Raw genomic sequence first — 25,029 nt, 5'->3', positions numbered from 1 at the left:
TTACATTTTGATGAAAGAAAGTGAATATTTTAAAATTATTTAAATTAATTTTACCAATTTCCAATCATCTTCTGTTAAATTCCTACAACAAATTCAAAAACCTGGTGCTTAACAAGTGTACAGTGAAAAGATTATAATTAAGATGACATCATACAAAATGGCTGTCAATAGTGACAGTGTTGTCAGTAGCAAAAAAAAAAAAATGTTTTATTGACCAGAAATGATAATTTAGATGTCAAACTGTATGTATATATATATTTAGATGTCAAACTATATATATATATATATATATTTATATAACTAACTTTGGAAAAAAATTAGCCTGATCCAATCACTCTTGTGCCTCCCCCAGAGCCCATTTAATTAAAAATAATGGTCAAAAAAATGCTGAAAACACCTACGTTCGATAGGCTAGGGGGAGGTGATAATATAAAAATTTTTAACTGACTTTTTTTTTATAATACAGGTATTGATTTATATTTTTAAATAAAAAGGGTAGAATATGAATACTTTTGCTGTTTTATTGTGTTAAATAGTGTTAAAAATCGCAAAAAATGAACTATTTTGCCGCGAATTATAAGTATAATTAAATATTACAATTAAAAAAATTTAATGAATGACGATTTTTCTTTAATTAAATAATAATTATTTAAAACATTTTTAATAATTATTTAATGTTAAAGTTTGTTGTATAAATTATTTTCATTTTTCAATAATTTTTGCCATTGTAGAAAGTGAGTCAATCAACCTCTTTTTAGACAAACTTAAAGACTTTTTTCCTGGTCTTTTTGTAGCAAATCTAGCTTTATCAACAGTTAGCAGTCTGTTCAGAATTTCCTGTTCTTTATTGTATCTGTGGACAAACTGTTGCATCATTCCTACTACTCTTTCAGCAGGATCATTTACGACTACTAGAGATTTAGCAAAATCTTTGAAGATTATAAACTTGATTGTGTGCACCAATACTGAGGTGGGAAGGTAAGCCAGTCTCTAATCCTTTGTTTATCCAACCCAATTCTATCAAAATTCAAGTAGGAGAATTGATCAACTAGTAATGATAAACTTGGGGGATCATTATAAACTCTCTTTTCAATCCTAATCTTGTTTTCCACTTGAGCAATTTGTTGTTCATTTTAAAATAATCAGAGTTTGGCATGTCATATTGAAGCATAGCAGAAACAATCTTACTTTTTTCTTCATTAGAAATATCTTTATCCAACAAAGAAAGAGGTACAATTGTAGAATCAAGATACCAGGAATGTTTGTAAAATGATTTTAATACTGCTATCATCTCTGGTTTGGCACAAATACCTTTGTATAGATGATTTTTATGTATTGATAAAATATCAAGATATGGTGCTTTGATAGCTTTGTCAGATTGCAAATACCATTTTGCATAAAAACATGCTATGAGTTCTGCCATGATATTTATTTCTTCTGAAGGTAATTTATCTTCTTGAACAAATTTAATCTGATTAAAAAGCAATTGCAATTATAGATAATATATGGCTTTTCCAAGGAACCTTGCATGGTGGACAGCTCCTGGTTTCTTAATTTTTACACCTTCAAAAGACAAATAAGCAACAACCAGCTATCCTTTTCTATCGCCTCTAAATATATTTTTACTTTTAATATACTTTTTGCAAAAATTAAGTGACTCAACTGCAGCACATTCGATAACAGTTCCTTTTGTCTTATCCCAATGAAATCATGTAACATTATTCGTATAATGAAAATCAGGACTTTCAAATGTCTTTTAGTTTTTTAAATAAAACATTCTCTGGTCCAGATGCCTTTCTTTGTGTCACAACATTACAAAAGTGAACAACTTTTTGCTCTGATATGTGGTGTCTACAAGCAAGAAATAATGGATGGATATCTAGATTGTTTGCTATTCTAAACAGGGAACCTTTTTTAGTTCCAGTATTACCGAAAGTTGTATCAAAGCATAACCCTCCAATGTTTCTTTGGGTTTCATATTCTTTAAGGAGATTTATCCCGCCTTTATACTAATCTTACCCTGAGGATGATGCTAGGGAAGGTACTCCGAGAAGATAAACCTCTCCATTAATATTTAAAAGAACTGCTAATCTGTCATTTTTGAATTGCTTGCCTTTTTTAATTCAAATAAGGTTTTACCATCGAAATGAATGATAGGTGGATATTAGGAGGCTTTTAAAGCAGCTTTAATATCATTTCTGGCTTTTTTACTTATTATTAAGTTTACCTTTTTCATATGTGATGAGGCTGCTGAAATGTTGCAATGAAGTTTACTTACATCCACACAAGATTTATGAGCAACAGAAGTGACAACTTTCTGGAGAACTGCAGGAGATATATCATTAATTGATGCTGCAAGAGCAACACTACCACTGTAAATATCTTTAGGAATTGTGCATGTAATTGGTTTTTCTTTTTCTTTTCTCCTTGTCTAATCTCCAGGTTCAAAGTCTATATCATTCAACATTTCTGTATCACTTTCATCTAAAATTGGTTCCTAATCTAAATTTTCTGTAACTCCTAGAGTGTTATGCTTTCCTTATGCATTTTTTCTTTCTAATACTCTCTCTAGAAATTTGACTATATTTCTAATCCTTGGTTACAAGAATAAACTTTCTATTACTTTCTTGATCATCTTAAAACTTCAAATCTTCGGCTTTGTCTTTATCTAATCTTTTCTTGTCATTCATTATGGTAAGTCTAAGATTTGGTGTACCAATCCAGAACACTTTCTTTGTCTTCTGTATAAAATAATTTTGTTTTTTTAAATCTGAAGTTGATCCTCTCTTTTCATGCTTTTTTAAACTGTCGTATTCTGTTTCAAAGCTACTTAGATGCTTTCTAAGGGTTTTGTCAGAAACTATTGGAAATCCAGCTTTATTCCAAGGAGCTTTAATCAAAGATAATATGCACTTGCATTTGTCATTTTTACATTGATTTTTTTTCATTGTATTAAGCATGCAATATAGTATTTATGACTTTTTCACATTTTTTTCCAGTGTAGATTTGATATAGTAAAAGTTTTTTAATATTTCCATTCCTGTTGGAAGTTGCATACCTTAACAATATAAAAAATGTATTTATTGATGTGAATAATATACATTAAGCTTCTGCATTACGAAGATTTTACTTCTAAAAACTTTGAAAACTGAAGTATTTTTCGAACTTCGAGTTTCGAAGTTTAGAAATATGGACTTCAAAAACACGGAATTCGATTTTTTTAAAGTTGAACAAAATGGTCCTTATCATTGCGTATACAATCAAAGAATTTCGAAGTAATGAAATTCCAATTTTAAATTTTCAAAGTTTATATTTTCAAAGTTCAATTTTTTTTCAAAGTTTTTTTAATTAAAAGTTTGCTATTTTTTGCTTATTGCACATTGTATATTGAATAAAAACTAATTAATTTTGAAATATTTTTGTTACGCAAATAATTTTTAAATTAAAGTTAATATCAAGGTTGGCAACAGTTGGAGCGGTGTTTTTTACAAATGAGTAGCCCTTGGTATCAATTTTGTTTACCATTTCATTGAAGTGATTTTTTTTTTTTTTTATATATATTAAATTTAATTAGGAGTTTTTCGAGTCTTATTGTAACATTGTTGTTACTATAAGACTCAAAAACCAATGAAAAATAATTAGTAAAATGTTCAACTTAGTTTTTAAAGTACAATCAAAGTATTTCGAAGTAATGAAATTCGAATTTTAATTTTTCGAAGTTTATATTTTCAAAGTTAAATAAATGTTTAGCAGATAGTATGGTTTGCAGAGCACTAATTTATAGTTCTAGATTTAATAAATACCACCTAACAATTCAATTGTTGGATACTTTCAGCCCAAAGTTTCAATTTTTGACAAGCGCCAACTTGACAATGATTTCGACCTACTTGAGCTGTTGGTGAGCTGTTCCCTCTCGTTCAACATTGTTGAGACGGAAGGATTCAAATAGTATGCGGCCAAGAGGGAACCTAGGATGACTGTCAAGTCTGCAACAACATTTTCAAGGTGTGTGTGTGTGAGTGTAAAATTCTTTCCTAGTACAGCATGCTGCTGTCGAAAATAAGTTACTGCTGTAAAAACGTTTGCATGGATAATTGTAATTTGAATTGAAACTCAGGCATTATATATATTTAATTGCTTATTATTATTTTATTTTTTAGGCAAAAACTCCTATTGCTTTACGGACAGGTAAAGCAATACATTTCTGAGGAATTGGTTAAAGAACTCAATGACTGTAAAGGCCTTGGGGCTTCGACATACATGTGGACAAGCAGAAGCAACGATTCTTACATATCTGCAACACTTTATTTCATCAACAAAAACTTTGAACTGAAAAAGTTTGTTCTTGCTTGCCAGCCATTTAGTGGCCAACATACAGCTGCAGCCTTAGCCAAAGCTTTGGATAAGATTATGCAAACAGACCTTTCTTTTCTCAGAGCTAGCACTCAAAGGATTGCTGTGCACGATTCAGTAGCTAATATAAAGACAATTCCAAAAACAGTAGAGATTACAGACTCTCTGCTTTGCGCTGATCATTTGATTAACTTAGTGCTGCAAAAAGCCAACAAAAAGAAAATTTTTAAGTCTTCAAGCCACAATGGGACGTCCCAATCTTCTGAGAAAGACAACAATGACATTTACAAGGCAATCAAACAAGCCCAGGATCTCTCTGCAAAGGTTCGTATTATTGTTGCCGAAATTTATGAATTTGCTGTTTTCTTGAATTTACAGGTACATTTAATTGTCTTTCTTTCTTTTCTTTTTTTTGAACATATTGGAGAAGCTAATCCAGCTATATCAGGTGCCATATTGTAATTATTTTAATTGATAATTATATACTTTTTAATTTGCATTAAAATGATACATTGTATGCGTGATTTAATGCATACACGAGTACTTTATATAAAAAATGATAAGGCTATTGTTTATACTAAGATGTTTTCCAAAATAAAAAAGCTTTTAGTATAAGTAATGAAATATTGAAGTATGTATATTAGGCTTCTGCATTACAGGTGACGAAGTCTTTCGAAGTCGAAGTTTCGAAGTGTACATTTGTAACTACGAAAATCGAAGTCAAAGTTTCGAAGTCAATCAAAGCAAATTCGGAGTTCGAAAATGTTCGAATTTTTTTCTGAAGTATCTCAAATTTTTTTCGAATTTTTTTCGAAGTATTCCGAAGTTTTCCTGATGTATATCAAACCCAGTTTTAGACCATTTTCAATGGATTTAAGAGTGTAAAAATTATGCAAAACAGAAAAGTAAATATATAAAACTTTTTTTAGATTTTATTCTTTGTAACAACTATTATTGCTTGTAATTGATTTGTATTACAATTTACAGATGTAAAAATTAAGTTTAATCATCAGAAATATCAATGGAACCACTGTTTGTTCGGATCCTCTTGTTTTGTCGTAGCGGAGTGACAACAGATTGATCTTTTTAGTAGGTCTTGGATTTCCTTTCTGTTTCCTCTTCTGCTGTTTCAATTGTCAAAGCAGATCGTGCATTATTCATCTTTCCAATGTTGGTCTTGAGATAAACAATTTTGTCAACATTTTGGGGATCCAATTTTGTTCTTGAATTAGTGACCACACTGCCTGCAGCTGAGAAAACCCTTTCACTTGATACAGAAGTTAAAGGAACGGCCAAGTATTTTATTGCAACTTGGGAAAGTAGTGGAATCATTTTTGCATGGGCTTCCCACAACTTTAGGATATCAATGTTTGAGAAATGGGACGAGGGAGACCTTTGTATGTGTCTAACTCAATTTCAATTTTTGACTTTCCATCCCTGAACAGAATTTCTTCTCCAGACATTTCTAATGCCATTTTTTCAGCTTCGTCAAGGTCAAAGCCAGACTCTGTCAGATTAAGGGAAGCATTCCTGATTTGGGACAAAAATTCTTGATGACTTGGATGCTCATTCACCAACCTGCCTTGAGCCCTTCCAAACCATCATACTTTTTCACCAATGTACCCTTGAAGAAGGGGTGGAGAAAATATCCCATGACATGGTAGTGATTCTTTGTTCCACTGTTTGGAAATTGCCTATTCAGCTCACCAGTCAGAATTTGGACAAAGTCTTTTGTGGCAGATTGTATGTATGATTGAGCAATGGAGTTTAGCTTCATCTGAAGGTTGACCAGTTGGCTGCAGGCAAGATGAAGTGTAGGATGCCTGTCAGCAGAAAAGGCCTTGCTAACTTTCCGAAATGAATCCAAGATGGGTTGAACTTCCGCCAAAAGTAAAAACTGACTCTCTGACAGGATGACATCAGCAAATTCACATTTACTGTCTCTCAATTCTTCAAGGACTTCTCTCAACCAAATTACAGAGGTGATCATCATGGACTTCGAGTTCCATCTAGTCAAGCAGTCTGTGATGATCTTGACATAAGAAACTAAAAATAGAAAAACAAAAAATAAATATTAAGTGTCACAATTATTTGCATGTGTGAGGAGGAGGAGGGGGTGGACAATATTTCAGTGTTTATGAGATGTGTAATGTTAATTTTTACCAATTACTTTTATTAAATTAAAAGTTTCAATATTAGACCAAAATATTATTAATATTACCTTCATTTTCTTGACACTTTTTTTTTATGTCATTTTGACAATTTGAACTTTGAAAATTTGAAATTTTGAATTCATAAATTCAAGAAAACTGCAAATTCATAAATTTCAGCAACAATAATACGAATAAAATTTGATAAGGTAATAAGTATTTTTTTTAATTATTATAATCTAAACAAGTAACTGTTATGGTCTCACAAATATAATAGAGAAAAGAAAATAACTGATCAAGAACAAAATTAAAGTGTAAAAAAAAGTTCATCATTCTTATAATTTGTGGCAAAATATTTCATTTTTTTGCGATTTTTAACACTATTTAACACAATAAAACAGCAAAAATATTCATATTCTGCCTAATCTACCCTTTTTATTTAAAAATATAAATCAATACCTGTATTATCAAAAAAAATCAGTTAAAAATTTTTGTATATCACCTACCCCTAGCCTATCGAACATAGTTGTTTTTGGCGTTTTTTTGACCACTTTTTTTAATTAAATGGGCTCTGGGGGAGGCACAAGAGTGTTCCGATCAGGCTAATTTTTTTCCAAAATTAGTTTTAACACCAATGTCTCACATTTCAAGGGGTAGTTTATTGAAATTCAAAAATTTCCTCAAAAGCAAGTACCCTAATATATATATATAATATATATATATATATATATATATATATATATATATATATATATATATATATATATATATATATATATATATATATATATATATATATATATATATATATATATATATATATATTATTGCATTCGGCAATTTTTTATACATTTATTTATATGCATATATATATTGTATATATATATATATATATGCATATACATAAATGTGTATATATATGCATATACATATATATGTATATTTATATATATATACATATAAATTTATAAATATATATACAAATAAATATATGTGTGCGTAATTGATTCATAGAACTTTTTTAAAATCTTGTTATTCTTAAAAAATTTTGAAAAACTTGTAAAAGAAAGACAAAGTATTCATTCCAATAAAAGATTTATATTCATTATACAAGTTTACAAATTACTTTTGAACAGATAATAATCCATTGCGATAAGCTTTGTCAACAAGAGACGGACCTGAGATGAAAAGTTAGTACACATTTTTGGAGCATGCTTTACAAGTTCATTCATGATTTGACATACTCTTGATTTTAATTGATCAACATTCTCTGGTTGAAAGGAATCAGCAAATACTTGTCTTTTGATTTCAGAATGATGGAGCTCGATAGGTCGACATTGAGGGACATTGATGGGGTTATTTTGTTTCAAAACAAATGGAATTTGTTTGTCGTTTAAATACTTAACTACTTTTGAAGAATAATGTGATGAAGCTTTATCTGGCCAAAAGATGCAAGCTTTATCAGGGCAGTGCTTCTCAATGTAAGGATTACATTCTCAATTAGTCTTTGTTGAAGGCATTCAAATTTGTACATCTGGGCATCAATGGCCAATCCCTGTTTCCAGATAAAGTAATCAGAAACACCATGATCACACAATGCATATCAAACACCTACTTTAAAGGGAAACTTGGTGCGACCTGAGAAGCGAATCTCTTCTGGAGTTGTTTAGGCATCTTTGGCATAAAAAGTTTTACTTGAAAACTTGGTCCCATCATTTTGTGTTATATATGTTTCATCATCCATTATGATGATCGGAAGTCCACCTGCTTCCTTTGTTAAATGTTGTTGATAAAGTCGTCCAAGGGCTTTTCTTATTTCACCTTTCTTAGCTGGATGGTAAAATGGTGTTGATTTTTGCTTGTGACAATAAACACCATGTCTGTTCAAAGTATTTAAGAGAGTTTTGTGGCAAACATTGTATTTTGGGGCAGCTCTTCTTAAACTTTTTTTTGTTGTGTTGTTAAATTCAGGTATAAGACCTCCAAGTGCAGCACCAGTGATCTTTCTAGCAGCTCCATTGTTTCTACGACCATCAGTAACACCCACCATCTTTTCTGCTTGACCGAGAACCTTGTATGCACCAGATTTGCTATAACCTGCATTTTGCAAAGCCTGTAAGCGATCTTTCTTACTCAAGCGTTCAGTACTTTTCAAGATATTGTTAGCGATTTCACGAGATGCCATATCAAAACTGTGTTATAAAACAATATACCCAAATGATACTAAAACAGAAAAATGACAATTACAAGCATGAGTCACATGTATTTCATATAACAGTTTCTTTTTTTAGACATGATTTATTCTAAACATATTTGCATGTTAACGTTATTCTACGAATCAATTACACGCACATTACATAAAATTAATATATCATATAAAATATATATATATATATATATATATATTTATCTCTGGCTAATTTCCAAAAGTCAGTAAGCAATAATTTTCAGAATAGTAACTTCTGCATATATTCTTCTATAGCTTAATACAATATAGCATCTATATAGCTTATATGTACAACATCTATATAGCTTATATGTACAACAAATCATCTAAGGAACATTTCATTCAAATTATTTTAAAATACTTTTTTACATTTTACTTATAGGAAATTTAAAGTCAAATGCTGCTCTTTGGGAAGAACTGTAGAACAAGAAAAAAAAGACAATTTGTAATTAAACTTTAAATAAATGATTTGATATTTTGATCTATTGTAATTACATAAATTGCTTTTTAAATAAAGTTTTTTAAAAAACATTAAATGTTTGTTTACAATCAACATGTAGTTTGGTAATTATTTGCAAGCTTTGTAAGATATATTTCTTTTATATTGTAAATATAACAAATAAAATATATTTAACAGCATTAAATAGTTTTATTATAAATTGGCAGATTTTTATACACTTTTATGATATATTAAAATCTTTTTCAACTTTCTTCTCTCTTTAGTTTCTTTAAATAAATTCTTTAAAATATTAGTAAATTTTCTCTCTTAATAAATTAGTAAATTTTAAGGAAAATTTTATCTAAACTACTGAAGCCTTTTTTTTTACTTTTTTAATGTTTAATATTATATTCATATTTTTGCTTATATAATTTCATAATATAAATTTTTATCATCAAATATATTTTATTATGTAAATTTTGAATCTTTTTTTTTAAAACTTTACAGCGCATTAAATAAACGTATTGTCTAAAAAATGTCATTGACAATATTAAAAAAATAATTTAAACCATTAGCTCATGCAAAAAATTTTGATTAGCAACTCACTTGCCATGAGTGTTAAATATGTACAACATGATACCAATTTTATTTATAATATTTAATATTTTTTATGTGTATTTAAGCCTAAAGTTTAACAAAAAATTTAAACAACAACATAGCACTAAACAACATAACACTAAGCAACAACGTAACACTAAGCAACAACGTAACACTAAGCAACAACATAACACTAAGCAACAACATAACACTAAGCAAACTAACTAAATAACTCAAACTATACTAACAAACAAACTTAAAAAAAAAAAAAAAAAAAAACCTAATATTAACAATTAATGCTCAAAACCTTCGTATTGTAAAACTGTAAACTTTTATAAAAAAAAAACAAGGATGAGCTTATTAATTTTTTCTTTATTTTGATTTAATTTAAGTTTCTAAATTTTTTATTCTTTAATTCATAAGAATTTTCTTAATTCCTGAGAAACTTAATTTAAGTTTCTAATAAATTTTTATTAACATTTTTTTTAGACCATTCGCAGCATTTTTGGACCTACATTCCATTTAATTAATTTTAAAGAAAATTAAAAAATCTAATGTAAAATCTTTTTACCAATAAGAAAGAAGGTTGTATCTTTAATGTGTGTTGAAACTGTAGACTTAACTAATTACTTAAGCACATTAATAACCTTAGTTTCACCATCATGACTTTTGCAAAACAAATTTTTATCAATCTTTTGATGTTTTTAGAAATTTCAGGTTTTTTAAAAATTATCTCTCTTTTGTTTGTTATAGTATATAATATCTTTATATATATTAGGGAATATATTTTGTTAATTATGAAAAAGCATTGCAAAAACATAAAACTCCACCCAACCAATAATCCTATACTTATTTTATTAGGCAATCATGAATCCCATGCTACTCTTGAAGCAATTTGTTTTGCAGTTTTGCATGGAGAATGGAATTGTATTTGTAACATACCCACCACACTGCACACTGACTACAACCTTTTGATCTTGAATTATAAGGGCCATTTAAAGGGAAATTAAAAATTGTTTTTAAACAATAGGATGCTAAGTAAATCTGGTAAAACTATAACCATTTATAACTTGCTTTAACTAACACATCAAATTTAGGAACATTTTCATTAAAAAATATAATATCAACATTTGCCAACGCTGGTAACTGGCCTTTTCGTAGATCAATTTTTTCTGAAACTGATTTTGACTTTGCATATGTAACAGATTGACCTGATCCAAATGCAATGGTAGGAGAAAAACCTCCTATCATAGCTGTTACAACAGAAAGACCAGAAGCATCACAAGCTGCTGAAAATAATACACTACCAAAAATTCATTAACTCCAGAAACGATTCGTCCACATCCAAGGGGAAAAAAAAAGGAAACCTAGAATACTCACAGATACTTCTGAAAAAAAAAGACTTGAAGAGGAAAAATTGAAAAGACTCTTGAAGCAAAAATCTTGTGTGCGAACACAAAAAAAATGCAATAACTCCCCAGATTAGTTTATTATCTGGTTCTAATGGAAGCCATGATGAATTATTGTATGAAAAGTTTAATACATCTAATATTAGTCCAATTAAAGATCCAATTTCTGGTTTGCTGAACATTGATTTGAAGAGTTTTGCTATAGTAAAATTTGCACTACTCATCGTTATATCAGACAAATAGACAGTATTCTTGATAATAATGATTTCTCCATAGATTTTATGAAACAAGTATAATTTATGTAAGTATATCTGACTTTTACAGTACCGATTTTAAAGTAAAAATCTGTGACCTACTTTTTCAAAGTGTGCTTGGCGTAGGTGTTGTAAGGATATGTTTTATCACCTTATTTTTTAGAATCTTATACCAACTTAGACTTTATTTTAAAAGTAGAAGGTTCAAACTTTGTGACATGGTTGTTTTTTTTTTGCAGTTACTTATGTTTTCAATAATTTTATTGGAATTTAAAACTTCGTTCTTGTTGTGGAAGTGTATTGATATTGAAGGCATGTTGATTTTTTTTTGTAATATGTTCATTTAATTTTTTACATACCTGCCAAACTTCAAATAAAAATAATTGCACTCTCATACTCTATTTTTGCACTCCCTGGAGGTACCCAATATTATGTTTTAATAGTGGCTCGGGGGGTGCATGTGTCACGGTTATGAGCATTAGGTATTATTGACTTTTCATTTTAAAAATATGTTGAGTTTTCATATAAATTTCTTTAAAAAGTTGTGCAACAATAACTTGTTAAAAAAATAGAACTTTTTTTTTGGATTAATACTAATTTCCATCTAATTTATAAAATTACCTTATGATAAGTTAACTTTATTAATTAAGTGGAAATCGGTAGAAGTCATTTAATAATATGTATATTTATACGTGTACAGTACAATCTCTCTAATTCAAATTTTACGGGGAAAAATAAAAGTTCGAATTAGAAAGATTTTCGAATTATAGAAAGTTGACTTTTTTTTAAATATTCTTTTCAAAGTAACGAATAGAAATTAAACAAACAAACAAGTAGTAATTCTTAGGCTTAAAAGCGCATAATATATTATGCGTTTTAAACTTTTAAATTTAAAAAAAAAAGTAATTGCAGATTGTCTTTTATGCGCTAGTAAATTCATGTCAAAGATATCGTATCTTTGACATGAATTTACTAGCGCATAAAAGACAATCTGCAATTACTTTTTTTTTTTTTTTTTATTTATGTCTTTAAGACATTTAAGACATTTTTTTAATGATTTATGTCTTTAAGAGCCTTTGTCAAATTATTTCCAAATTAGTTTGCTTTTTCTTAAATTAGTCTAACCATCCTAACGAAGCTTGAAAATTTTTAAAGCATAACTCTATCGCAAAATCTAAAGTTTTTTATTTTACCAGGAAGTCACTAATTCGTACATTATTAGCTCTCATTCGTTTAATAATACGAATCAACTTTCACCCGTTTAGTCAAATTTCCTTGACAAAAAGCGTTAAAGATTTAGTTTTTTTTTTCTTTTTCCAGGTTGAAAGAGTGTTTGGTGAAATATCAAAAATTTTTGAAACTTCTTTTTTGTTTTTCTATTCTTTAATTCCATTAGAGTTTTTTATTTCCGCTTTAAATTGTTTTCTTTATGTCTCTTTGAGACATAAAGAAAACAATTTAAAGCGGAAATAAAAAACTCTTTAAATTTTTTGCCTTGATTTTTTTAAACAGTAGAAGATAATTAACACTGATCGCTTTTCAAAAACTCGCAACTTTCGAAATTTGAAAAAAGATTTTGACGATTTAATGAGCTTTTCACACATCAGAAGTTAAAAAATCTCAATTTACAGAGAGAGTCTTACTGATGGATTTAAAAAATCCATTCGAATTGTGGAGGTTTTCGAATTATAGAGATTCGAATTATAAAAAGTTAAACATATGAGTTTCTTAATCGTATTTCATGGTGACTTTGCATTTAATCAAATTATGGAGGTTTTCGAATTAAGGAGATTGTACTGTAATACTAGTAGAAAAGGTTTATAAACCAGTTAAGTGGAGATTATTAATAATATACTTTTAATGTACGTACATTTAAAATATATTATTAAAATGTCCACTTAATAATTAAGACCAATTATTATTAAAATGTCCACTTAATAATTATGTACCAATTAAGTTAATTTGTACATAATGTTATTTTATGAACCTATTACCACATAAATTATTTTATGAACTTTCAAGTAGAAACTATTAATAACATACTTTTAATGTTATTAAATATTTCAAGTAGTTATTTTTCTTATGTGCATTTAAGCAATTTTTTCAAATATAGTTAGTGGTTGTGATTAGTAGCTAACCTAAGTGAATGATTGCAGCTATTTTATTTAGTGAATCATGGGCCCCAAAAAGAGTAGACATTAATTTTATGATGAAGCCAAAAGTTATTTAGCTTGTAACTTTGCATTGCCTGCTCAATTAAACATCGAATGTAAGAATGGACAAGTACTGTATATATTCACAACCAAAAATTGTTTAAAAAAACTGAAGAACTAGTTAATAAGCTTTTTAACTTCAAAATTTATCAAAATCAGATTGTGCGTCAAGTGAACACATCCAAGTTATATGCAGGCAATTTTTTGAGAAATTCAAACCTTTTCATTGATATCTGCAACCAGGTTTTTGCATGCCAAATAACAACATTGGCTACAACACAATCCTTGCAGTCAACGGCAAGCTCAATTAACACTGATTCTGGTTCTTCATCATCATCTTCTCAACACAACACTGTTTTATATGTAAATAATTTAAAATAGGGATCATCAATCATCTTCTTTATCTGGTCCTGCTTTAATGACCATTTCTCAGAAACCCTACTATCCACATTGAGAGCTGATCAGTTAAGTCCCAGAAAAAAAAATTATTTTACAAAAAGAGAGGATTTAAAAGAGATTTGGCAAATACAAGGTCATGCAGAATTAAATATTCAAATCAGGTTATTAATTGTAAGGAAAAGACTATACATCAGCTTCGGAAAAAATAAAAGGAAAAATATTTAAATTTACAGAAACTTTAAAATATTTAGATTTAAAGAAACTTTTTTGTTTGAAATAACATCTAACATTCATCGAAGATGAGTTCTCTTATCAAAAAGCCAAGTTATACCAACAACTTGCTGACAAAATGCTGTAATTCTTGCACTGGACAATGAAATACTGGTTTTACATGAGGTGGAGCAGATGTATCAAGTTAAAATAACTACCAAAAATGAAAAAAATCTACTCAGCAGATATTAGATTGGTTATCTCTGACATGCTTGTGTGCGAAGTTCCTACACATAGTGTGCCACATCTTCTCCAAATAATTAGTGAACACACTGGCTATCAATTTTGTCACATTTTGCATTGCACTACTGTGGAGCAAATGATGCGTGAACTAGGTGTAATATCAGATCATGTTATATACTATGGCAGACTTCTTTGTGTTAAAAAGAGGAACTGTGCTATATAGTTTTTTTTTAAAAACCAAATGAGATTAAGGATAATGATGCTATAGAGTATAAGACATCATAAGTGGTAATATGGTCATTTCATAAAAAATTGTGTGTGAATTGATTTTAATAAGGTATATGTTATTTTAAATAATAATGTAGTTTATTTAGTTTCATTAATAGATTTCATTTACAGATGGTAAGTTTCTTTTTTTTTTTTTTTTTGTGAAATGAGAAAAAGATTTATAATTCTTTCATTTGTTATTTGTTTATATCAGATCTTATTTCAGGTGGTCAGGTTTTTACCGACATCCAACAACTAGAGTTGACTTGGTTGCAACGTGCTATGGGAAACCAAAACTCATTTACTATTTGACTTATGCCAATTACCTAGCTCCTGACATACTGTTTCTACTCACAATACTAGACCTTTGCCAGCATGGATGCTGAGATGTTAGTGTTAATTAATTTAAATAAATCAGTATACCCAGAAATCGGTAATTCTTTTTCATTATTGTTTTTATATATCACATCTATTCTATTTCAGGTAACAAACATTGAAGGATTCATTTGGTTCGATTGGTGTTTCTGTTTTAAGGGCACAATGTGTTATACATGAGAAGTGATTTTGATTTGTTTTTTAACCTAAGACTTAAACTTTCTTTTCCATTATTTTTATTGGGTTTGATTGGGTAAGATTGTACTCATAGATTATAATATGCAGTAATAATAGTTAGATATTTATTTTCCAGGGCATATGGCTTTTCTATTTAAAATGATTGTGCTATGGTAAAATGTATTTATTCAGAGTTCCATTTTTTTTTAGTTTAGTCTATATTTAAGTTCACTTTTTAGGTATCAAAATCTATATACTTATATAGCTTTTGATAAACTAAAAATAACACAAAAAATAATGCGTATATATGCACTAATTTTGTAATATATACAATAATTTATAAATTAATATTATAAAATATTTTATTTGTCATTAAAAATAATTTTTTCATTTAAATAAACAATATTATTTATTTTGTGTTAAAGTTGTGTTGAATTAAAATTTAAACAAAACAAAATAATGGGCATTTTAACAATAGAAGTTATTATTACAAAAGTACCATTAGCCAGACACAAATTTCTCATGTTGGTTGCAGTTTTCTTTAGCAATCCAATCAAACTAGTGAAAATTTCATAAAAAACAAATTTATCAATTTGTTTTTTATGAAATTTTCACTAGTGTAATAATAATTTAAATCTTTTTCTAATGCTATATAATAAATTTATATAAAAATAACTTGAAATTTTTACACACGTACCTAATTTATGCAATTTATTTTTCCTAAGGTTTCTAATAAAAGCATTGTCAGTTTAAATTACATTATTGGTAAAATTCCTAATACAAAGTCCACACCGCAAACAAAACGCACAGGCTCTTTTAAAGAATTCAACATTAATTATTCAATATATAATATAAAATAGTTAATTGTAGAAAATTCTTACCTTGAATTGTTTTTTTTCTGCCATATTTTTATTTTGTTGATATATAAAATTTTTTGTTGGTTTTAAAATGTGTTTTATTTTTCATTAAAACTACATTTATTTTTAATAGAATTTGCCAAAACATTGAGAATGCTTACAATGTCATTCACTACATACATATTAACAATACCTGCTACAAAATGATGACTTATAGTATGCACAACTTTATTTATTCATTCATTTTTATAGCAATAATTTTTACGGAACTACTATTATAAGTTATTATTACTTCTATCTATTACATAAAGCCATATGCAAATTCTTTGTTTAAATTAAATATTTTATTGATGAATATTTTACTTGAATAAAATAAATTCGTTCCCAAGCCCCACTATACCCCAGGAGGGTACTCTACCTTTTTTTCTTTTAAACTATTGTTATAACTTCAAAACCAACCTTTCAAAAACAAGGTTACTGCATGAAGAAACAAGTTTAACACAATACTTCCAGGAACATGGTGGATTTGAACTTTTTACTTAGCAATTGGATTACTTTTGGGATTTCATTTTTATATTATAATTTAAAACTGCATTACCTAAATTTTTGTTAGTAACTATAATGTATTGAAATGTATTAGCACCATCAACAATTTTAAAAACTGTTGTTGTCTGAATTAGATATGTTGATAAAAAATGTCTGAACATTGTTTATAAATAGATCTAAAAGGTTCAATACTTTGAATACATGTTTATTGTAGAAAGCAAATTGACTTGTTGTTTAAATTGGCTTAAATAATATTATAATTGACAAATGTAAAGTGGCTTTTCGTTTTTATGTATATATTCTACTTATATTATATATTTAAACTTTATACTAAAAATATTTTCTTTGTACTAGATGTATAACCTATATATAAGATTATATATAAGACAAAATCTTTATATTAGATGTATAAACTTTATTTTTTTTATTTACATTTACTTACAAAAATCTATATATAAAATATATATAAGTATACAAAAATATATTTATAAAAACCCATTTTCCTGATTCCATAATGCTGTAAAAGCAATATCCTTTTACAGCGTTATGGAATCAGGAACATGGGTTTTTATATATGAGTTATATGTTCCTGATTCCATCATGAGCAATGTGGTAAATGCGTTATGGAATCAGTAACATGGGTCCCTGATTCCATCATAAATAACACTCTAAAAGTAGAATAAGGAAGATGGGTTCTATAACAGTAGTGTCATATATATTAGACATTTATACTTGCAACAGTAGTGTGATATATTAGATGTACACTTGCAACAGTAGTGTCATATATTAGATATGTAAACTTGCAATAGTAGTGTCATATATATGGTGCTACTGTCACAATACAGTTTATGAAGAAATTCTTTAATGAAATTTTCTTCAGACATTTAAATTGTTATTTTGAATTATTTGTCACTCAATATAAAGTATGTGTAATATATATTTGTTTGACTTCCCCAGCTTCACTTCATTTTTCAAAATAAGCCAAAAATTATGTATTTTAATGCTCGCATAAAACAAGCACCACAGCACCCCTAAATTTACTAGCCATTAAATAAGAATGAAACAACATTAAAATGTTGTATATAAATTCATAAAAAACTATGTATGAACTACAAAATAGAGGTCAAGATGGTGTTTTAAAGATGGTGGCTTATATATGATAAAACCATTTTTAAAACCATATGTACCTAAAAAAATGTACCTTAAAAAAATTTTGTATAACCTATTTGCAAGAACAATAATACAAGTTTTATATAAAGTATTTGAAATAAATTTCATATTTTATATATTTAATTAAAAAACTTAAAACTGGATCTTATTTAACCACTGAATTCAAAAAGCTGTTTAAATAAAACAAAATTGTGTGATTATTTTAACAAGATAAAGACACATTTAATTAGACTCAGGTTTGGTATAAGTGATCTATTTTTAAATTTACTTGTTAATAAGAATACTTCCCTAACAATAAGGGCACTCCTCTATGGTAATAACATAACAAATAGTTTTTCTTCAATAATAGTAAAGGCAAACCATTGTAATATTGTAAGATTGTAAAGATATAACAAACAGCTTTGTGTTATTCAAAATGAAATCTTTTAACAAAACAATTATTTAAAAAAAAAATCAATCAAGAAGTTAAAATTAAAATAACTGGTTTTAATGATTAAAAGATTTTAGATAAAAAATATATAAGTAAAAATACATAATACAAAATAAATATATACTAAATAACAATGCTTTGAAAATGAAGTTTTTAAATAATAATCATTAGATTCTAAATAATAAAATTTCTAATAATAATGCTTAGAAAATAAAGATTTTAAACAACTCGTTGTAGTGATATGAATAAAAGATAAATTAAACATTGACATGACAATGTAAAGTTAGAAACAATTCAGCAGTAGTAAGTTTTCAACTATATGAATTTTAATGAATCTTTTAAAAAGATAGTTGAACTGTTGTTGTTTAAAATTTAAAGGTTTATCATAGAAAAATAAAACTTAATAAATTAATAAAAATAAAAAAAATCAAACCTGCATTAGGTAAAAATTTTCAGATAAGAATATATAATATAAAATCATACCTCCTTTTAAAGGTAAAGGTTTTTTAGATTGATTTGAATCAGAGTTTGATTGGTTTTGTCTCTCAGATATGTTTGGAGATGCACCACCGCATAGAATATATCTTATATTAAACAACTTTGAACTGTCACCCATAGACTGTTTAAATGGTTGAATTAATTGTGAAAAATCTTTTATTAACCATGTAATATTAACATTTTCAATCTATAAATAAAAATCAATAATAACGATTTTTTAAGGGACACTACTATCTGTTTATTGTACTATTTGAAGAAACACTACTATCTGTTTATTGTACTATTTGAAGAAACACAACTATTTGTTTGTTGTACTATTTGAAGAAACACTACTATCTGTTTATTGTACTATTTGAAGAAACACTATTATCTGTTTATTGTACTATTTGAAAAAACACTACTATCTGTTTATTGTACTATTAGAAGGACCATCAAGTGAAAGTGTTTTGTTAAAAAAAAATGGATTGGAATTGTTATAAAGGCAAAAAAATAAGAAACAAGACAAAAGAATAACAAGTGAGTGATAGTTAGGTTAAAAATCTATGCATAAACAATCTATTTTCACTGATAGGCAATGTAGACTGTTGTGATATAATTTCTCTAAAGTAGAACCCTCCTGAAAAAACTTGAAGAACTTCTGATGAATGAGAAAGAATTAAAAAAAAAATTTGATTTTAAATCAAAGTTTGTATGTGGAACAATTTCTTCATTTAATAATTTTTTATTATTTTGTCAAAATTTTGGTATTTTTGGATATTTTATTTTTAAATGTTAGTAAAAATGTTGATTTATGCAATAAAAAAAAATTCAAAAGACTTAATGACTTGGAACTTATCATTTTTTAGCCAGGAGTCCCAGAGTCCTTGCCACTATTATACATGAGGTTTCCATGTTTATTGTCTAACCTAAAAATATTGAATATTTTTCCCTTACGTAATCCATAATCTTATTTACATTTTTGGAGCTCCTGGATACCAAAAACCAAGAAGAAATAATGTTTTTTTAACCTTCAAATCTGGAGCCCTTTTTGGAACTGTGCATCCTTGATAGTAAACAAGTCTCAGTCTTTCTTAAACAAAATAATCCCTTCCTTAAACTGGAAACTAATAAGTAAAACTTGGTTCCATAAACAAATATGTTTTGTAAAAAAACAAATAATATTTTAATTTTTATGGAGTCAGATACCAATAAGTATACCTGCGAATACAATGCATTTAGCTGAGTAAGCATTTTAACAGCCATATTTTCAAAATCTTGAAATTGAGAAGAATTCTAAATAAAAATTTAACAATTAAAAAATTAAAAAACTTTATTAATAGCACGCAATAAAAACTTTTAAAAAAAAGCTAACCCGTAGCACTGCTCTGATTTCATTTTCTTTTGAAAAAACTAATAAAACAATTTGTTCGAAATGATTGCATATATCTGACACAACCAAACTCTAAAACAGAAGCTCAAATTCATTTTTGATATAGAAGTTAAGACTTTTCAGTGTGACAACACAGTGTGTCTTTTATTTTTGATATAAAAGTAAAGACTTTTCAGTGTGACAACACAGTGTGTCTTTTATTGCCTAAATTGATAAACCTAAACTTAAGAATTAAAAATAAAGATTTTCATTTAATATTTGAACTTTTCAAAACTCACATCCTTTTTCTGTAACTATATATCCACACACTTCCTTTGACAAATCTAATTACATCCTTTGGAACTCTCTCACATCTTTGTGTTTATTATATAAATATATAGCCAATACAATGTTTCAATATACCATGCTTATTCTGTGTATTTTTGTAAATTATTTAATTTCTCATGATGTTATTAGCTTACGTGAAACATATATCAATAGCATCATGTTAATTGATGACGGAAATACTTATATATGCACATTACACTCATAACATTGCTATTTCAAATTAAGATACAACCTATTATATATATAATAACAGGGTACTAGAGTACTAATACTAGAGACCTGGTACTAGAGTACTGGTACTAGATCCAAGTGAATCAGTGTGATAAAGAAAGATAAGGATAGAAGGATAAAGAAAAAAGGCTTTATTAATTTGATCTAAAACAACATTAAAAAGAATTCAATCTTTAGAAAGAAAACAAACAAAAAAAGGAAGATTAAGTTATACATAAAGGATTCAAACCTGATTTCATAATAAATTAGTGAATTAATACATAAGCATTTTTTATGATTGTTACAATTATCTTTCAACCTTTAACTTGAAACACAAGCCTTGACAAACAAGGCAGTTCTAAAGACAAACAAGCCGAGCTAGGTTACACCAAAAACAAGTTGGCAATGATAGCGCGCTCCCACTACACCACTATCAAATTATATGTCAAATAAAACCAAACATGTGACTATTAGAGTTTTTACGAGTCATAAACAATGACATCCAAAGATGAAACAGCAAATTTAAACTTAGTCTCATAAAGAGCAAATAGGAGTAGCAATATGTTCCAGGTGTAACATGTTTTGTAAAAAATGTTAAACCTGAAATGTTTTATTTATGTAAAGCATTTTTATAAAATAATAGTACAAAACTTTTGTGATAACAATAATACTCAGTATTTTAGTTATACCCTTAGAAAATAACAAAAAGGAGTTGTATAGTCTAAAGTGATGCAAGTAAAAAACTTTAAGTAAGTTCAAAAAGATGCAGTGCTCATCATCCTACTCAAGAAGAAATTAGCATCAAGTGTTTAAGTAAGTTAAACGAACTGAGTAACCAAGTTGACTAAGTAAGATTAGAGGACTGGGTAAGATGAATGGACTGGGTAAACTTTTACTTTTTCTTTTTACTTCTTTTCTATTGCATCGATTAATAAAATTTAAGAACTACATTTATAATCTTTAGTAATGATTTCCTATAAAGGCCTTTATGCAGGATTAAAATTAACCGCTATTAAAACTAAGGTTAAAAGTAAGGATTTTAAGGAGATTTAAGGAGACATTTTCCCAAATTTTATGGAGATTTGGTTGCAAATGACAGTTTTTTAAAGAAAAAGAAGGTAAATTAAGGAGAAAATGATTACATTAAAATGAAAATCTTTCTTTTTTTTTAATAAATTATAAATGTAAACAGATAAATTATTATAAGAAATGATATGAGTTTGCATTGAGGCAAGGAACAAAGGAACAAATAAACTTTGCAACTTGAAAGGCTTAGGTTTTTATCTTTCTGAAATCAAGAATTTTAACTATCATTGCTTAACTAAACTTTTCAAAATTGCTTTTATATTTAAGCATCTAAAATTAGTTTGTTAAAATCATATAGTGATCTTTTATATTCAATCTCAAGTTTGTTTAATACCTAGCTAATAGTTTTTTCCTTCAATACGCATTCCTACAGAATAGTGTTGTACTTGTAGAGAAAATAGAGCTGTTGACAAAAAGTGTAAGACAAATGCAGAAAAAATAACTTTTCAAACTTTAAAACTTGTCCAATTGAAATATCTTTAACACGGCTAGATTAAAAACACTTATTTATTGCTAATTTTTTTCCATACAGTTTTTTCAGAAAAAGAAGAAAAAAAAAATGAACAATGAAAAAAAAGCTGCACCAGACCAAACCCTTAGTCAATGTAGCAACACTCCTTGTATTTAAAACCTATTTAGTCAGTCAATATATGTACTGAAGCCCTCTTAAGGTTCTTAAGCAGGAGTTGCAATCCCCTACTATAATCCTGTTACAATAGGGGATGGCAATCGACTCTACTAATCTAATCTGTAATATACTGTAATATATTTTTAGTCTGAGATAAATAAGTACTTAAAAAGGACATTACAAAAGAGGTTTTGACAATGTAAATCACATTTTAACAAACAACATTGCAACACTTTCATATATAAAAGCAAAAAATCAAAAACAAAACTTAGTTTTCGAACTTACTAATATATTTGGCAATTGGCAAAAAACATTTGCACAAAAAAACTAACAATCAAATAATTAAACAATAAAACAAGTAAAACCTTGTTAACAGCAACAGGAAATTCAAGGATGTCACCTAATGTATCGTTAAAGCAAAAATGGTCTTTTAAATCCTATTTAAAAAAAAATATAGTTAGTTATCCCAAACATAAAAATATAAAAAAATTTCTCCTTAAATTTATCAGTAATATATTAGACATATAATTATATTTAGATGTTTAAAAAAACAACCAACCTGCATTAGATTAAATGGGTTTAATTTGTTCCAATCAAAACCAGCTAAATGAAGAAATGTCTCCTTAATCTAAAAACAATCGAACCAAAGTGTACAGTAATTTCTACAAATCATAAATTACTGTAATTAGATTTGTCAAACTAACTTAAATTTTAAAACATCTAAAATTTAAACAAAGTCTTTTTAAACAAAAATAAAAAGTCAGAGCAAAAATAAGTATACTTAAACACTGAACAGCGCTATTAAAAATAAGTTTATTTAAATACTGAACAGTCCTATTAAAAATAAGTATAGAGCGATTCCATGTGAAAACATCCAGGGAATGCAACCCTGGATGTTTTCACATGGAATCGCTCAGTCTCAGATTTTGCTGATTTTTACACCACTAATAGATTTTAATAAGTTATAAACATTTTCAAAATTTTATCATCTAATTCCAAACAACTTCAAAGATATGACTCTTCAAACTTTGCCTCGAACCAACAAAAATCTACCATTTTGAAAAATGGACTTGGTTATTGTATCTGTTCTGTGTGTAATGGAAAGCTGAAAATGTGTAAACTTGCATATTTTGAGGCAAGGAATCCAATAAAACAACTTAAAATATTTAAAAATAAACATAACACCTGCAATTTTAACCTTTATCGCAATTTTACTCGGGCAAGTTTAGTTACAAAAATGCTGATGTAGCTCGATTTTTTTTTCTCAGATGTCATCCTGAATAGTTTAGTTAGAGTTATTACAAAGAATTGGAGAGTGGTCATTTCTTAAACAAAAAAAAAACATGGTCAAATTTACTTAAATTTGTTACTTAAAAAACAGGAATTATAAAAAATTAAAGGAAAAAAAAGGTGGTATTCTTAAGTGTGTACAGTTACACAGCAGTTGATATTGTGCATACAGTTACACAGCAGTTGATGTTTAATAATTTTTGAAAAATTTCTCTCCCATTCTGAGCTTATCAAGATCCCCTCCCCATTTGTTAAATTTTACATGTTATGAACAAAGAAACTGCATTCCGAATCTAAAAAAAAAATTTCAGTTATTATTTTATGATTTTTGAGACCTGTTTAGATCTTAAAAAATGTTTGTTAAGACTACCTAACCCCCTACCCCTTTCCCCCTCTCCCCTACCTCCTTCCTTCCCCCCCCCCCCTTCCCACACACCCTCCTTTTCTCACCTCCCCCCATTTATTACACTTGGTAAAAATTTTCATCCACCCTTTTATTCCTATCCCACATTGTGTTAAGCAATTGAGAGTAACTTGACAGTAATGAAACTGAAACAGCTTTGACCATACCAAATTGTTCCTTGACTTGCTTTTTCTGTTTTCTTGGTAACTTTATAAATTCCGATCCTAAATTTCAAAAAATTATTAAAATTTTAACGTGGGTGAATTGAATTAAAAAATGGAGATGTATGGGCAAAACAAGTTTTACTAAATTATTTGTTATGAATAATAAACAGTTGCTTTTTGTTGACCAGTGGCCAACATTTGGATGAGACAATTATTAGTAAAAAAACTCAGTATTTAATAAAGTTGTTTCCCATCAATTTCTGCATTTTATTATTTTATCACTTTCTACATTATATGTGTCACGATGTGTTTTATATGACAGAGCATTTATTATTTTATTTAATTTGGCATTTAATAGTTTATAAAATTAAGCCTAAAACCTAATTCATAGTCAGAATTTAATCATTAGAATATCATAACATATAAATAATCTACTTTTTTTTTTTCACCTTAAAATATTTTTAAAGAAAACAGTTCTCACAACAATAGGCAAGGGACTTCTCGTTAGACAACAATTCAGGAGGTGATGTTTCTAATTTTGTGCTATCTTTTTCAATTGGATTTAGAGTTGTGAAGGAAGTTGTAAATAAAGGAAGAGAAATAATTATAAAACATACTGGTCACATAATCAAATAAAATTTAGCCTAATAAACTTGTTAAACTCTTTCAATCAATAGACAAATCAAGTTTTCGTTCACATGTAATAAATAAGGGGAGATAGGAAAGGAAGAAGGAGGG

The 25,029-nt window shown here is 27.7% G+C and overlaps 1 protein-coding gene across 1 annotated transcript in view; it reads right to left on the bottom strand.

Moving 5' to 3' along the window:
- The window catches only part of LOC100214482 (ATP-binding cassette sub-family A member 2), a 130,758-nt gene that overhangs the window by 82,930 nt on the left and 22,799 nt on the right, over positions 1–25,029 (bottom strand). Inside the window, exons 6-10 of the mRNA XM_065794365.1 lie at positions 22,994–23,062; positions 22,800–22,871; positions 20,166–20,255; positions 20,012–20,086; positions 18,800–19,001 (exon numbers count right to left, since the gene is read on the bottom strand). Of these exons, the coding sequence (XP_065650437.1) occupies positions 18,800–19,001; positions 20,012–20,086; positions 20,166–20,255; positions 22,800–22,871; positions 22,994–23,062 (508 nt within the window). The remainder of the gene's footprint in view (positions 1–18,799; positions 19,002–20,011; positions 20,087–20,165; positions 20,256–22,799; positions 22,872–22,993; positions 23,063–25,029) is intronic.

Source organism: Hydra vulgaris, chromosome 03 (genome assembly GCF_038396675.1).
Source record: "Hydra vulgaris chromosome 03, alternate assembly HydraT2T_AEP".
Taxonomy (NCBI): Eukaryota; Metazoa; Cnidaria; class Hydrozoa; order Anthoathecata; family Hydridae; genus Hydra; species Hydra vulgaris.
Note: the sequence above shows the minus strand (reverse complement) of the source record. Positions and strands in the feature narration are given on the sequence as shown.